The sequence below is a fragment of the Trachypithecus francoisi genome, unplaced genomic scaffold, assembly GCF_009764315.1.
Source record: "Trachypithecus francoisi isolate TF-2019V2 unplaced genomic scaffold, Tfra_2.0 Lachesis_group5, whole genome shotgun sequence".
Classification (NCBI taxonomy): Eukaryota; Metazoa; Chordata; class Mammalia; order Primates; family Cercopithecidae; genus Trachypithecus; species Trachypithecus francoisi.
The window spans coordinates 36841968-36859117 of record NW_022681470.1 but is presented as its reverse complement, the minus strand read 5'-3'; the positions used below and the strand labels follow the sequence as shown (position 1 = coordinate 36859117).

The window sequence follows — 17150 nt, the reverse complement described above, 5'->3', positions numbered from 1 at the left end:
GCACTAAGAATGCTTGAATTGTGTTAAATATACCACTTAAATTATGCGTGACAGCAAAGCTTTTTAATTACTTTGAGTCTAATTTATACTTGAAATAAAAAATATTTAGGTTAAAAAGCCCCAACCCAAATTTAACTTCTTAATTTCAGCAGATAATAGAATTGGAGTAGTTTTTAGGTTATAAAAGGGAGTATAATTTTATCTAAATGTAGCCGCTGCAGCACTTAGCAGAGAGGGAAATTAAGACATGTGGAATATGTCCTCTTTGGTGATGCTTTGTTATTTGGGAGAGAATATTAATTTTTATTATCAGATGATACTTGTACATAGCAAAAAAAAGGTTTTTACACACACACACACACACACACACACACACAGCCCCATTCCTCTCATCATCATCATCCTACTTGCCAGGGCACGCATTGTTAACCTTTCATTTTAACATCTTTGTTCTGGTGCTCGCCTCTGTATTAAAAAAAATATATGCTGGCTGGGCATGGTGGCTCACATCTGTAATCCCAGCACTTTGGGAGGCCAAGGCAGGCGGATCATCTGAGGTCAGGAGTTCAAGGCCAGCCTGGCCAACATGGTGAAACCCTGTCTACTAAAAATACAAAAATTAGCTGGGCGTGGTGTAATCCCAGCTACTCGGGAGGCTGAGGCAGGACAATTCACTTGAACCCGGGAGGTGGAGGTTGCAGTGAGCCAAGAGTGGGCCACTAAACTTCAGCCTGGGCAACAGAGCAAGACTCCCTCTCAAAATAATAATAATAATACATAAAATAAAAATAAAAAATATAAATGCTGACTCTTGAGTCATTAGCTTCAGACTTTAGCTACTGACTTCCTGTATTACTTAAGGTTTCCCAGATAACAGAACCAGTAGGATTTGCATGTGTGTACATATACATGCATTTGTGTGTGTGTGTGCACGTGTGAGTTGTCTCATGCGGTTGTGAGGGCTAGCAAGAAGCAAACTTGCAGAGCAGGCTGGCAGGCTGGAGACCCAAGAAAGAGTTGATGTGCAGCTGGAGGCTGCAGGCAGAGGCCCACCACATTCTGGAGGGGAATCTGCTTTATTCAAAGTCTACCTGTTTAACTGTTAATCTTATCTGAAAAATATCTTCAAAGAGACATCTGGACTGATATTTGACCAAATAGCTGGGTATTGTTTTCTGGCCAAGTTGATACATAAAATTAACCGTCACGCTTCCTAATAGGGTGAACACAGACTTAGCTGATACTTCCCTTCCTCCATCTTCCCAATGTAGTGACACCGCAGTGCTCGATGTTTATATTACTGTAACTATAAATATTGCTCATTGCTGAGCCAAGAAGTGCACCATGATTGTTCCTTACTTGTAGGGTGCTTTGTTTTTCCTTTAATTATTATTTTTGAGACAGTCTTGCTCTGTCACTCAGGCTGGAGTGCAGTGGCGTGATCTCGGCTCACTGCAACTTCCACCTCCTGGGCTCAAGCGATTCTCCTGCCTCAGCCTCCCGAGTAGTGGGGACTATAGGCGTGTATCACCACGGCTGGCTAATTTCTGTATGTTTTATGGAGATGGGGTTTCACCATGTTGGCCAGGCTGGTCTCAAATCCTCATTTTTTCATTACTTGCTCTTCTTGGAACCTATTATTAAGTCTTTCCTCACCCTTTTTTCCTCATGTTGTTAAAAAATGAGTATTTGCTCCCCTCTCCTCCCTTCTTGTGGGAGACCTTCCTTCCTGTTCTGGACTGGACTGCTGGCTCTCTAGACCTGCCAGACAGCAGTCATCCTGGGAATGTCCCTCACGCTTTCCCTGGGTTGGATTCCCTGCTTCTGGACCTCAAGTCTTTATGCTTCATGGTTGATGCCCTCTGAGAAAGGAAGCGTGGGGAGCAAGGGCCCTGCATTTCTGAAAATGCCCATATTCTACCTTTACACTGGATTCATAGGTTGGCTGAAATTATTTTTACTGTTTTTGACAATGTTGCTCTATTTTCTTAAGCCTCCAATGCTGCTCTTCAGGACAGGAATGACATTTTGTTCCTAACTTTTACATGTGGTGTTTTATTTTTCCTCTTCAGAAACTTTTATGATAATTTTTTTATTTTATTTTTTTTTTTGAGACAGAGTCTCCCTCTGTCTGTCGCCCTGGCTGGAGTGCAGTGGCACAATCTTGGTTTGCTGCAACCTCTGCCTCCTGGGTTCAAGCGATTCTCCTACCTCAGCCTCCTGGGTAGCTGGGATTACAGAAGCGTACCACCACGCCCGGCTAATTTTTGTATTTTTAGTAGAGATGGGGTTTCACCAGGTTGGTCAGGCTGGTCTCAAACTCCTGACCTCGTGATCCACCTGCCTCAGCCTCCCAAAGTGTTGGGATTACAGGCGTGAGTCACCGTGTCCAGCCAGATAATTTCTTTACCTATGGAGTTGACATTTCACAATGCTATGTCCTAATGTGGGTTTATTTTCATTTATTATGCTGGGTACTCATTAGACCATTTCCAACTGGAAAATCATATTTAAGTTCTGGAATTTTTTCTTGTATAGTTTCGTGTTTTCTCTGTTCTTTTTAGATATCCAGTTAATTTGACATTGGATTTCCTGGATGGATGCTCTAATTTTATCTATTTTTTGTTGTTGTTTTACTTTCTAGATTTCTTCAATTTTATTTTCAGACTTTCTATTGAATTTTAAATTATGGTTGCCATACTTTTAATTTTCAAGAGCTTAACCATGTCTTCTGACTCATTAATCTCTTCGAGCATCCTAATCCTATTTCATGATGCAATATTATTTCAGCTGAGAATTTTAATTCTAGTTTTTAAACCTCTTATGAGGTTTGTCTTCTGTGCCATGCGGTTGTTTCACCAGAATCCCTCTTTTTTCTTTTTGATTTGGTCTATTTCATCGTGGTGGCTTCCCTCCGAAGTCTGGAGATGGGTGGCTATTTGTTCACTTACAGGTGGATGTGCTAAAAATGTGATGAGCAACTCAGTGCGCATGGGTGGGGCTTTTTGGCTGATGGATTTCATGGGAAGGGGATCGAGGGCAAGCCAGCTTTTTCTTTGGAGGCCTCTCCAAATGACAGTAACTATAGGCCTTTCCTCTGTGGCCAATTTTTCCAGAGGAGGGTCCTCCAGTCTCCTTCCTGTGGGAGAGGGTTGTGGCTAAGCCTGGCTGGGTCCCTTACTCCGTCCATCCACTTTAACTTCATCCTTATCTTCAGTCTGTTGCCCGACTTCCCTGCTTCATTGTGTCTGGAGTCCTCAAGTTCAGGGCTTCTCTGGTTCAGCTTCTCCAGAGAATTACTCACCTCCTGAGAGCACTGAAGAGAGCACAGGCAGTGCCTGGATCCACTGGGAGGGGTGGTGACCTGGGTGGTCTAACTGTTCCGACCAGACTTGCCATCAACTTCTCTATTTTCTTCCCTGTTGGGAAAGGCAATCACGTGCAGCTTCCTGCTCCTGCACAATCACGTGAGAATGGACCTGGAACACTTCCTCGCTGAGATATAAGAGCACTACAGGCTGTGCGGGGCTTATCTCCATGAGCGGGAATATCTTGCCCTGTTGCAGACTCAATGTGTACTCCTTTGTTCTGCTTAAGCTCATGTGTCAATGGCCCTCATACACACCCAGCTTTCTGCCTTTCAGACCCCCTGGCGGAGGGGGAGGGTCCTTCCACTGCAGCACTAAGTGGGGCACTTGTAGTCACATTGCCTTTGTTCCCTGTGGAGCAGGTCTACTGCCCTTGTAGGGCTGATGCATTGCAAGGGGCTGAACCTCCTGCACTGTCTCCTCTTGGTGTAAGTAAACACTGTGCCACCTGAGCCTGGTGTGTGTGTTGTCTGTCCTCAGTGACCTTGAGTCATGCATTGGTCTCTTCCCTGGGAGGCACGTATCTGCCTTTTGACCTTGGCTGCACAGCCTGGATACCCAGCAAACCGTGAAACAATCTCCGTGTTTCACACCTTTTACCGTGGCAGCCAGTGCCTCCAATTCCTGAGCTTTGCTGGGATTTTGTAGGGCATTAGCTGTTTCTCCTCAGTAGAGTCATGCATGCTTAACCACTGGGATATGTTCTGAGAAATGCATCGATAGGTGACTTCATTGTTGTGGAAACATCGTAGAATGCACTTACACAAACCTAAATGGTACAGCTTGCTACACACCTACGCTACATGGTGTTGTCTATTGCTTCTAGACTACAAATCTGTACAGCATGTTACTGTACTGAACACTGTAGGCAGCTGTAACACAAATGGTAAGAATTTGTGGTATCTAAACAAACTTAAATATAGAAAACAGTAAAATCACAGTATAAAAGATAGAAAATGGAATGTGTATATAGGATACTTACCATGAATGGAGCTTGCAGGACTGGAGGCTGCTGTGGGTGAGTTGGGAGTGAATGTGAATGGCTAGGACATTATTATATACTTTTATACAACTGACAGCACAGTAGGTTTGTTTACACCAGCCAGCGTCACCATAATCTCGTAATGTGCCACACTACAATGTTAGCCATGGCTATGACCTCCTTAGGTGACAGAACACTTTCAGCTCCATTATACAGAATCTTCCGGGCCCACAGCTGTACATACGGCCGATTGTTGACCACTATGTGGGGCATGACTGGCTTCCCTTCTGTAGGCACTCACCACTGTACTTATCCCCAGTGTAGGTCTCATTGTTCTTGGCTCTGCTGTGTCAACTGCCATCCTCTTGACTGCCACTTTCATATAGTTTGATTCAAGGTTACAGGTATTTGGTCTTTTTTCCAAGAGTCTATTTGTTATTACTATTGTACTATTGTGTCCTCAGCACCAACCACAGTATCTGGCACATAGTAGGCACTCAAATAATCTGGTTTCTTTTTTCTGAGACAGGTTTCACTCTGTTGCTCAGGCTGGAGTACAGTGGCATGAACACGGCTCACTGCAGCCTTGACCTCCTGGGTTTAAGCGATTCTCTCACCTTAGCCTCCCAACTAGTTGGGACCACAGGTATGTGCCACTGTGCCCCACTAATTAAAAAAAAAAAAGTTTTTTGGAGAGATGGGGCCTCACCATGTTGCCCAGGCTGGTCTCGAACTTCTGGGCTCAAGGAATCTTCCCACCTTGGCCTCTCAAAGTGCTGGGATTACAGGTGTGAGCCACCATGCCCAGTCTCAACTATCCATTTTATGAGAGGAAGAATTTCTTAGGACCTATTGTAATTTGGGGCCAATTTTTTTCTGAGAATTTCCGCAATGTTCATGGTTGTGGTAGGGGTTAAAGAGATAGCAAGGATGGCCATCTAGGGGCAACTAGAAGAATTCAGGTAAGATGATGGTGGTTACCACTTCTAATTTGTTGAACCACAGACAATTCATTATCCTGAGTGCTGTGCATTTCCATCCTTGGATTGTTTTTATTCTTCTATCACTTCAGCTCCATTCTCCTCCGAGCTCATATTTCCGGAAATAAGTTACAGCCTCCACACCTGGGCATCAGCTGGTTGCACTTCTTTGTGGTCCACGTGAGTATGACTTTTCCATGTGTTATTTTGCAAAGGGTTATCAAAATTTAGGTCATTTGGGAGAAATGGCATTTGCCATGAACTGGAAGAAATAAAAGTTATAATTTATCAGAGAACTCTTTCCTGACTCACTCCTACCCTTATTGGGTCCTTTTATTAAGATATTCTCAAATCCTATGTATGTTTCCTGTGCAGCACTTGTTAGAACTTGTCACACAGGTTTTCAAAATATCTTTTGGTGGCTTTCATTAGACATTAAGTTTCTTGAGGTCAGGGACCACGTCTGTCTTTTTTGCTACGTTCCCAGCACTCAGCACAGTACTCAGAACATGAAGGTGGTGGTCAGTGGCTATCTGCTGAATCAATGAGTGTGGGACCAAAGCCCAGGCTGCTCAAATGTATGTGCTGATGGCATTTATGTGCAGGTAAATAGCTCTTATCCACAGCTTACCTTATTCTACTGTCCAAGCATCAGCATCCTGTGACTAAGTAAGAAATCAGAAATAAGTGAATTTTATGGGGACTAATTTTCTGAAGTTGGCTCAGGAGGGGAAAAATGGAGACCTGACATAAAATTAATTTATAAATCAGTTTATTTACAGATTTTATCTTTTCTTAAAGTATATTTCAGTTAACAAATCTATTTACATAGGTATACATGGGAATTCATCCCAGTTATTTTACAGATCATACTTACAAACCACACCCTTAAGTGTTCGGTGCAAAATTGCACTGGATGTGACTATTGGCTGAAAATGGCCTGATGACCAGGCTATTTACACGCACACAGTAAACGGGTTTATTTTTTCATGTCTGCACAGTACAGTACACACAAGGAGGCTGAACCTCCCACAGAATGCTTTGCAATGTGTTTACCAAGAAGGCTTTGCAAAGTTCAGAAGGAAAAGATATTAAACATAGATTAATTAAAATGACAGTACCTGCTTTACATCAGTTTACATTTTTTCTTCACATTTTTATAATACAAAGATATTTTACTGAATTGCTGCACAACCAGTTAAAGATGATTTGTAAACATGTAAATTCCTACAATTTGCATTAAACGTCATTGTAGTTTCTATAATTTGCTCTTTGAATTAATGTTTTACTCACTAGTATTCTTAAGGTAGTAAAAGGAAGATGTAAGTTTGTATTTCTTGCAGAAAAGTTATGAGTCTCTAATGCTGTGCTACAGAAATTCTTTTGCAAGTACACACTTTATTCAAGTATTGCAAAAAGCTAAGGCCACTTTTTTTCAAGACAAGAAAGTGAACAAAACTGTTTTTATCAATAGGCCACAACACTCTTATGAGCAATGAAATCTCTTTTGAAAGATAATTTCTCAGAGACCTGTAGTCACAGAAGGAATTTTATTTTCTTTTAGGTAAAAGAAAAACAAATTACCTTCCTTATTAACTACGTTTGAGCTCTCCCCACTTTTCCCTACGGTAAAAATTCCTGTGTAGACCTGAAGAGGGAATCTATACCCTGTACTTGTTTAACCCAGAGTTAACTACTCTGGATAGCACAAATTGTTTTGGACTCAGAAGTAAATCTGAAGCCTATATGTTGGTTTACTACTAAATTCTGATAGTGCTATTCTAAAAGATATTACTGCTGATGCAAAGATTTTTTTTAGAGGAATTATGAAGGAAGAGTGAAAGAGGACGAGGATGTAGGGAGAAGGAACAAAGATTAGAAAGAGGGAATATTTAGGTTCTTGATTAAGAGGCAGAGCTGATTGATTTAAAACATACCAACATGGAACGAGTGGCTGGGTATCCACATCTATTTTCTTAATCCTAAGAATAAAGCCATTTCAATTAGATCCAAATAGTTAATAAGAAATCTGCTAATTATGTATTTTTTTTTAAATTTTGCTACCAAACTACAGATAATCATTTCTAGCAAAGAATAAGACTGAACCATTTCTGCCTCTCATGTGGAGCCTAGGATTCTTCAGATAGTAAAGACCGTTGGAGTCTGTCAGGACAGCTACTGCCACATTCTTGGCAGCACTTCTTACCAGATTGCTGATTCCATGACTTGTATTATTATTATTTTTTCTCTTTCTGGAGTCATAATATCATAAAGAATAAACTTTCTTATTAAAAACTGGTTTTACGTCCAAATAATGAAGATGTAGAAAAACAATCTACAGTCCCATTATAACATTTTGAAATTCATTTATAAAAAATTTACAGCAGCTGTGAGTTTCAGTATCATAAGGACAATGTGATCCTACAAACAGCCAAAGGATGCAGACAAGATGTTTTTCTGTCTTCCAAATAACACAAACTGAAAAGAAAAGCCTTTGCTTTTCCTTAACCACATAAAAATAGTATTTCCACACTACTGGTTAATAACCCCAAGAAACCTTTGCTTTTCTTAGTCAATATGCTCATTATGGCTACAAGACTACAGCTCAACATCACAAGCCCAGAAGAAATGCTGGTAAGACATCAATCTGAGCATTTCCCGAGACCCAATCACAACATTTCAGTGCTTTCCTTATTTGTCAAGCGCTATCATACCAGTCACTGTGCAAAATGCAAATATTCCAATGATTATTTCAGTACGTTTCTAATAACGACAAGATGAAACCCAAGAGGAATGGGAGTGTGCATAGTGAAATATTTAAGATGCAAAGGCAAGTTTGGAGGGAAGATGCAGAAATGAACGAACGTGCACACTTAAAGATTATACCATCTTTGGGGTTTTTCTAACACATTTTGAAGCTATAACATTCCAGGATATTTGTAAATATGAATCCAGTGGATGTCTTGGATCATGCTTCTAACCAGGACCTTCAATATTAAGGCATTTACATTTGCGCCTAAGAGTTTCCACATTCTTCTAGATTACTTGAAGAGGGACAGGACTGATGAACAGAAACCAGTCAAGAAGGCAGGGTACTGAGGTCCCAGGAGAGCATCTCTTATGCTCTAATGTAGCAGCTGGAGTCTATATATTTTTTTTTCAGATGCAGGTAATAGTTGTGAGAAGCAATGCTGCAAGAGAGGCAGAGTTAAATTGTACAGTGTCTTTAAATCATTTTATCCCATCCTGCTACTGCAGGTGATCTTGGAAAAGCCCATCTTCGTTTCACTGAATTAAAATGACTTCTTCAATATGTGTATTGGTTTGTTAAAACCATAGGTTACTGTGCAAAGACTGAACCACAGAAGCTTCAAGATGGAGGTTTAACTATTACAAGAAGAATCTTTCACTTCTGAATAGGGACATACATTTTCAACTTAATAATTTATCTTAAAATAAATTAAAAAATGTTCCATAGCGCAAAACAAGCACACAAACAACAGACAATATCTTTTTGTCTTTGGTGCACACACTCATTTCCTAAATCATTCAAGTAACAGCATCTCTAACTTCTTGGGGAAGGATGGGAGTTGAAGGTTTGAAGGCCAAAATGAATTATTTCCACTTTGCCATGCCTGGATGCCTGAGATGGTCCTGAGTATCTGTGATTCTGGGAGCAGCTGGTAGAGATTCAAAACGAGTAAGAAAAGTGCAGGAGTAAACCAAGGGGTAGAAGAACCAGCCCTGCATTGGTCCTTTGAGCCCAGTCTTCAGTAGGGGCATTTCTTTGTTTTTACGCCCACACAGAGAACACTAAACATAATGCAGAGGTTTAAAATTCTTTAGATGGTGCTCAGAAAGCAAGGCTACCACTTATTCCTGTTAGCCTGACGTCCACTTGGTGCTGCTCAACTACAATAATGGAAGAAAATGATCTTCAAAAAGAAATAAACTCCAGAATGTGAAGTTGGCAGACATTATTAAGCTTGCCTATTTTAGAAGCGGTTAAGGTTTTAATACTGTTTAGAGACTATAATGTCCATTTATGACTTCCATGGTATAGACCAGAATTACATTTCAAAAGTGATGTGATGCATTGATCTATACCTCTCTCACTTGACTTCAGACTCAAATAAGTGATACCCTAGTCTAAACTCAGAGGTAAGTCTGCTGTTTTTGGCCCTCTCTGAGACCCAGTGGGGTTGCTAGCGAGAGGTATACAATTACACTGTGCAACTCTGCCCACCGAAAATAACCAATTAATCTAGTGGATAGTCTCGAAAGGCAAAGGCTGTAATACCAGATATACCACATTGTCCTATGAACTCCATACTGGTAGTCTTTAAGAATAAGTACAAGGTCCGGAAGCACTCTTGCTATGATGGCGATGGGGTGTACATCAGGAGGCAGAAAGGCCCAGGACTCACATTAGCACTCAGTGTTCGATTTATTTGCAAGATGTCACACAAGTAGCATTCTCCCCTGCTTTTCACTGATCTGATTCAGAACATCAATAGTGTCTTTGATCAGGGTCTCAAAGATCCCGTCGGCGAGCTGCATCTTCACACACAATTCATCCTCATCATAGTTCACCCACTGTGCCTCCTCCTCATGGAGCTCCTGAACCTAGGATTTAGAAGACAACAAACTTAGAAAACTCCTGTCACACAAAAGCTAGAAAATATAATTGCTGACTTTGTAGTCCTATCCATAGGAATACAGCCCAAGGAAATAAACCAGAGAAAAAAGGTAATTCATGTGACATCAATACCCCTTTTAAAATTGCAAAAAGTTTAAAAAACCTCAATTGCCAAATAATATCAAGATGACTTCAAAAATAATTCGACAATATTGGAGTATTTCATAGATATTAAATATTACCAGTATGTTGTCTATGTCAACGTTAAGGGAACATGTATTCCATAAGGAATTCCATACCATAAGGGAATAAGGAATTTAATGGAAGGAGAACACAAAATATTAGACAGAAATGTTCCTCTACTTACAATGAAGTTATGTCCAATAAATTCGCTGTAAATTGAAAATATCATTAAGTCAAAAATGCAGTGAATACACCTAACTTACTGAACATATAGCTTGGCCTAGTCCATCTGAAACATGCTCAGAACATGTACATTGGCCTAAAGTTGGGCAGAATTACCTGCATCACAGTCCACAGGAGAGTATCGGTGTTTACCCTCATGATGGTATGGCTGACTGTGAGCTACAGCTCACTGCTGCTGCCCCCAATACCACTTATTACTAGCCCAGGAAAAGATCAAAATTCAAAAAATCGAAGTACTGTTTCTAGTGAGTGTGTGTTGCTTTCATAACATTGCAATGTTGAAAAACAGTTAAGTCAAACCATTAGGTAGGGGACATCTGTATATGGATTTACAATTATAAAATGCATATATTAAAAGACAATATTGAATGTGATTCTGGAGTATTATAATAAATGAATAACACTTGTTATAAATAAATTTATCCTTATGGTAGTTTTCTTTTTTTTTCTTTTTTTTGAGACGGAGTCTCGCTGTGTCACCCAGGCTGGAGTGCAGTGGCGCGATCTCGGCTCACTGAAAGCTCCGTCTCCCGGGTTCCCGCTATTCTCCCGCCTCAGCCTCCGAGTAGCTGGGACTACAGGCGCCCGCCACCGCGCCCGGCTAGTTTTTTGTATTTTTAGTAGAGACGGGGTTTCACCGTGTTAGCCAGGAGGGTCTCGATCTCCTGACCTCGTGATCCACCCGCCTCGGCCCCCCAAAGTGCTGGGATTACAGGCTTGAGCCACCGCGCCCGGCCTCCTTACGGTAGTTTTCAAATGTAATATTGCTTAAGTTTATTTTTCGAATCACTGTTATATTAATACAATACTTGCTCTTTTTGCATTTTAGGATTCTTAGGTAAATAAAAACTAATCAAATAGAAATAACCTCCCCAGATTTATTGCTTGTTTATAATACATGGAAAAGAAACACATTAGATTGGTTGGGTGCTAAAAGAAACACATTAGATTGGTTGGGTGCTAAAAGAAACACATTAGATTGGCTGGGTGCGGTGGCTCACGCCTGTAATCCTAGCACTTTGGGAGGCCTACGTGGGTGGTTCACCTGAGGTCAGGAGTTCGAGATCAGCCTGGCCAACATGGCAAAACTCCGTCTCTACTAAAAATACAAAAATCTGCCAGACATGGTGGCACGTGCCTGTAGTCCCAGCTACTAGGGAGGCTGAGGCAGGATAATCGCTTGAACCCAGGGGGCGGAGATGGCAGTGGGCCAAGATTACACCACTTCACTGTAGCCTGGGCAACAGAGTGAAACTCTGTTAAAAAACAAAACAAAACAAAAACAAAAAAAACACATTAGATTTGCTATACAAAATAACATTGTGAATGGGATGGAGGCCAGATAGGGAAGTGAACCCTGATCTAGTCACAAATTCAGCAAAATTAATTGCAGTGACGGGGTCTCTAACTAGAAGTCTTACTTGGCAAAAAGCCGAGTGACAACATGCTCCAGGCTTGCCCCAATCATAGTTTCATCTTTAAAAAAGCATAGAAAGTGGGCCGGCGTGGTGGCTCATGCCTGTACTTCTAGCACTTTGGGAGGCGGAGGCGGGTGGATCACGAGGTCAGGAGTTCAAGACCAGCATGACCAACACAGTGAAACCCTGTCTCTACTAAAAATACAAAAATTAGTCGGGTGTGGTGGTGTGAGCCTGTAATCGCAGCTACTCAGGAGGCTGAGTCAGGAGAATCGCTTGAACCCGGAAGGCAGAGGTTGCAGTGAGCCGAGATTGTACCACTGCACTCCAGCCTAGGCCACAGAGTGACTCCGTCTCAAAAAAAAAAAAAAAAAAAAGGCAGAGAAAGTGAACAGGGGAACTTGTACTCTGGTTTGCCTTATGAGGAAACAAGAAGACTCTAGCAAAAAAGAGACTACATCATCCTGAAGCTTGAGTAAGAGAGGGGAAGAATAGTATTGTCCAACATATATCCTTGGCTGGAGTTGACAAATATGTAATAGGGTGGCTGCCACATTCTTTCTCTTTTAGAAAGGTTGTTTGGGGGATATGTAAACATTCATTCCTCTGTTCCCTAATGTACCACCAAAAAGGGTTCTATGGCCAAATAAGTTCTGGAGAACTCCCTCTGGGAGAGTTACACTGTACTTAAGCCTATGAGACAGAAGCCCACTAGTCAAGAAACTTGTTTAACTCAGCATTTCCTATATTTAATTGACCACAGAATCATGGGTATCTACGAAATACTTGTCAACCTACCATGGAATTGGTGTTCCTCTCTTATGAAGGATGCTATAATAAACAGCCTAATATAAGACTTCTTGAACTTGTGCTGAGGGATGGTCTAGGTGTGTGCACAAAAAATTTCACATCTCCAATGAATTTGTTATTCAAAGTTACGCAGCATTCCTTTTTATAACAGTTCTTGCAGACCCTCCCACCTTTTTTTTTTAGACAGGGTCTCACTCTGTCACCCAGGCTGGAGCGCAGTGGCACGATCTCAGCTCGCTGTAACCTCCACCTCCCAAGCTCAAGCTATCTAGCCTGCCTTGGTCTTCCAAAGTGCTGGGATTACAGATGTGAGCCATGCTCCACAGCCTCTCTTGGCCTGTAATATTAAATCTGTTCTTTGAGCAATTTCCTCCACAATAACAAAATGTAGAAAACACTAAGGAAACCTGTTGTGCGCCTGCAGTAGAAATATATGCTCATGACATTTTTTATTCTCTCTCTCAGTGTAACCTCAAAACGTAAGATTTCAGTGTTGGCAAAAACTTTGTTCCTACTTAAGAACAGGAACTATTTCTCTGTCACTCAGAAAGAACATGAACTTTTCCATTTCTCTTTGGCCTTTAGAAAGCTCAGAGTCTCATTTGGAACTTCAACTATAACAACTGAGGGATCTCATAGCCTGCAAATTTGCCTCTATTTTTTTTCTTCTGATCTTATTATATTCTTTGACTCATTTCCCTGATCCTGCTCCTGAACATATATGTATGCATATGTAAAAGTTAACACATTTAATATATAAACAGCTTAATTAATTACATCTAAAAGACTAACAGTTTTTTTGTTTTGTTTTGTTTTTTGGGAGCGGAGGAGGAGACAGGGTATTAGGCTGGTGGAATAGAGAAATGTAGTCAATAGAATGTGGCCCAATTTCAGCAAGCAGATGCCAGGGTCTTTCACTGTATCCTTGTGAACAAGTTGGGAAAAAAGAGACAGGTCAGTTAGGTGGATTTACACTTGTTTGAGATGGAGTCTCGCTCTGTCAGCCAGGCTGGAGTGCAGTGGTGCGATCTTGGCTCACTGCAACCTCCGCCTCCCGGGTTCAAGTGATCCTCCTGCCTCAGTCTCCCGAGTAGCTGGGATTACAGGCATACACCACTGTGCCCAGCAAATTTTTGTATTTTCAGAGAGATAGGGTTTTGCCATGTTGGCCAGGCTGGTCTCAAACTCCTGACCTCAGGTGACCCAGCTGCCCCGGCTTCCCAAAGTGCTAGGATTAGGTGAGCCACTGCACCTGGCTAATTTACACTCTTTTGATTAAAGGACAGCTCTCAACCCGAAAGGAAGTTTCTGCCTTGAAGACTCAGGGAGTTTTTCCTCTGCACTCCCATTCTATTTTCTTCATATTCCATTACAGCAATTATCATGCTAAATTATATTCTGTGTATCTGTTTTCCCACTAGGCTGTGAGCTCTTAAAGGGCTGTTTCTTTTTATTTATGATTCCCTCGTGACTAGGACAGTCCAAATAGAAGGTGCTATATAAGTATCTGGCATATAGAATAGTTAATTTTTGTGAATAGTGAAAGGCTGTCTTTAGCTCTACTTCATTGTTTTTAGCAATGACCTAGACGAAGGCAGGTACATCAATTTTAGAAATGACATGAAGCTGGGAAATATTATAACTACGTTCAAAGAAATAATCAAGAAATGTGGTGGTAGCCTGGAACAACGGGCCACATTTAACAAGAGAAGGAATAAATAAAGTTCTGTAATAGGGTCCAAAAAAAAAATCACTACAAAAGCACAGGTTGAGCACAGGTTGGTCTTGGAGTTTTCCTCAGTTCCTGTAAGTACTCTAAGTATGATACAGGTAAAAATAAACAAAAGAAATGTGATCATAAACTGCACTAATCGAAATATACTATCTAGAAAAAAATAGGTTGAATGACTACTAATTAAATAATACACAAGGCTCGGCGTGGTGATGTATCCCTATAATCCTAGTGCTTTGGAAGACTGAGGCAGGAGGATCCCTTGAGCCCAGGAGTCCAAGGCTGCAGTGAGCTACCATCATGCCACTGCACTCCAGCCTGGGTGACAGAACAAGACCTTGTATGTAAAAACAAAACCAAGAAACATTATAAAGCTAATTGTGAGCACTGTATTTAAAGAGGGACACTGACAGAGCTACAGTTATGTTGAAGGGCTCAAAACTATATCAGACAACAGGAGACAATACTAATGTTTTATAAGGAGAAAAGACTCCGGTGAAACATGATAGCTGTTTCAAAAGGGTGTAGAAAAAATTAAAGTTGTTACGTAAAACTCCAAAGCTGTAGAGCCAAATTGTAATTAATTGTGTGAAAGCCAACTTAGGCTTAATATGAGAAAGAACGCAGAGACAGGAGGAACTCAGGAGTGCTGAGTATCCTTCTTATCAGCTCCCAGGCTATAAAGGAGATTTATCATCTTAGGTGCAATTCTACTTACAGTACAGAGATTTTTCAAGGCTACCGTACATAAAGGCTATACAAACCGTGCTCTAATTACTTGCTACTCATTCCACAGCATCTATACTTTGAGAATGCACTGCTAAAAATAGCTCAAATTCTTAGCTAACCTAAGATATAAATTAATGCCTTTGTGAAAGAAAAAAAGGGCAGTGAATGAGAACTAGAGGTGAAAGAAAGATTTCTTGTTTGGCTAACAGAGGCCTTTATGTCTAAAAAATTATTTGCATTTTATTCACCTGAAATAATGCCTGAAGACACAAATATAGTTAGATTGATTAGGAACATCTCAGTCCAAGCAACAGCTAAAATATACATTTTCTTAAATTGGAAGAAACAACTGTTTATTATGAAATGTTTAGTAAGATAATTCATCATGTTACAAATATTTTAAAATGGGGCAATTAAGATTTTGATAAAAGAATCACCACGATCAAGTAGGATTTACTGCATACACAATCAATAAATATGACACACCACATTAACAAAATGAAGGATAAAAATCAGAGGATCATTTAAATAAATGCAGAAAAAGCCTTTGATACCCTTTCATGAAAAAACTCTCAACAGATTGGTATAGAGGAAATACACCTCAGTAGAAAGGCCATACATGACAAACCCAGAGCTAACGTAATTCTCAGAAGTTGTTTTGAACATGTGAAATTTGAGATGTCTAATCGACACCCAAACGCAGATACTGAGTAGGCAAATGGCTATATGCATCTAGAGTCAAGCAAGAATCCTAGGCTGGAGATATGAATCTGGGAGTGGTGAACATACAGATCGTAGTCAAAGCCATGAGACTGAGAAGGGGTGTAGACAAAGAGGTCCGTGGGCTGATTCCAGGAGCACGTCAATGTTTCAAGGTGAGGATGAACCAACAAAGGAGACCGAGGAGCAGCAGCCAGTGAGGGAGCAGAAAGCCAGGTTTCAAGGAAAAGGAAGAGATCAACTGTGCTGAATGCTGCCGATGGGTCAAGGAACACAGGAAGTGAGATTTCCCACTGGGTTCATCAATCCAAGCAGTTTTGGTGGCATGGATGAGGTAAAAGCTTGACTGGAGTTGGTTCCGTAAGAGAAAGACAGATTAGGGAGAGTAAAAATGGACATGTTAAAGGAGTTTTATTGTAAAGAGAAAATTGGAGGGGGAAGTGATGACAAGAGAGTAATTTTAGCTTTAAAGAAATATGCAGTTTGGGCCGGGCGCGGTGGCTCAAGCCTGTAATCCCAGCACTTTGGGAGGCCGAGACGGGCGGATCACGAGGTCAGGAGATCGAGACCATCCTGGCTAACACGGTGAAACCCCATCTCTACTAAAAAATACAAAAAACTAGCCGGGCGAGGTGGCGGGCGCCTGTAGTCCCAGCTACTCCGGAGGCTGAGGCAGGAGAATGGCGTAAACCCGGGAGGCGGAGCTTGCAGTGAGCTGAGATCCAGCCACTGCACTCCAGCCCGGGCTAGAGCAAGACTCCGTCTCAAAAAAAAAAAAAAAAAGAGGGTCAAGTGCTATTACTACCCAGGGGAGGAGTTAAGAACCATGGAAAGAGAATAAGGCCAAAGATGTCTAAAGAAGTTTCACAGAGAATTGGGAAAGTTGGGAAGAAGCAATCTTTTAAAAGACAATAGCTGAGAAATTTCCAGAACTGAGTAAAGATATGAATCTATAGATCCGGCCGAGATCCGGCCACTGCACTCCAGCCTGGGCGACAGAGCGAGACTCCGTCTCAAAAAAAAAAAAAAAAAAAAACTTAAAAAAGAAATTACTTAAGCAGATAGGGTAAGGAAGTCCTTGGTAAGGTTTTCCTTTTAATAAAAAGCAGCCCCAAAATCAGTTTCTTTTCTAATGAAGAACAGCCTGTAAAATCAAGCTGCAGACATAGACAAGCAAGCTGGAAGCTTGCACAAGTGAATGCCAACAGTTGTGACAACAGAAAAAACTACCCGTGGAATAGGCATATTCAAAATGGCGGCTCCATCTTCTCTTCTTTTTGCCACGTGTACAGTAAGGAGCAGGCAAGATAGCACTGGCCAAGTAGAAAATCCATTTGCCTAATAAG

The 17150-nt window shown here is 41.1% G+C and overlaps 1 protein-coding gene across 7 annotated transcripts in view; it reads right to left on the bottom strand.

The window, feature by feature from the left end:
• Positions 1-6085: 6085 nt before the first annotated feature.
• CEP350 (centrosomal protein 350) overlaps positions 6086-17150 on the bottom strand; it is a 163318-nt gene continuing 152253 nt past the window's right edge. For 6 of the 7 annotated variants that reach the window (XM_033196367.1, XM_033196371.1, XM_033196373.1 and 3 more), the window contains one exon: positions 6086-9956. In XM_033196367.1, coding sequence (XP_033052258.1) covers positions 9792-9956 — 165 coding nt within the window. In that variant the 3' untranslated portion in view covers positions 6086-9791. The remainder of the gene's footprint in view (positions 9957-17150) is intronic. The other variant, XM_033196370.1, reaches the window with a different exon arrangement.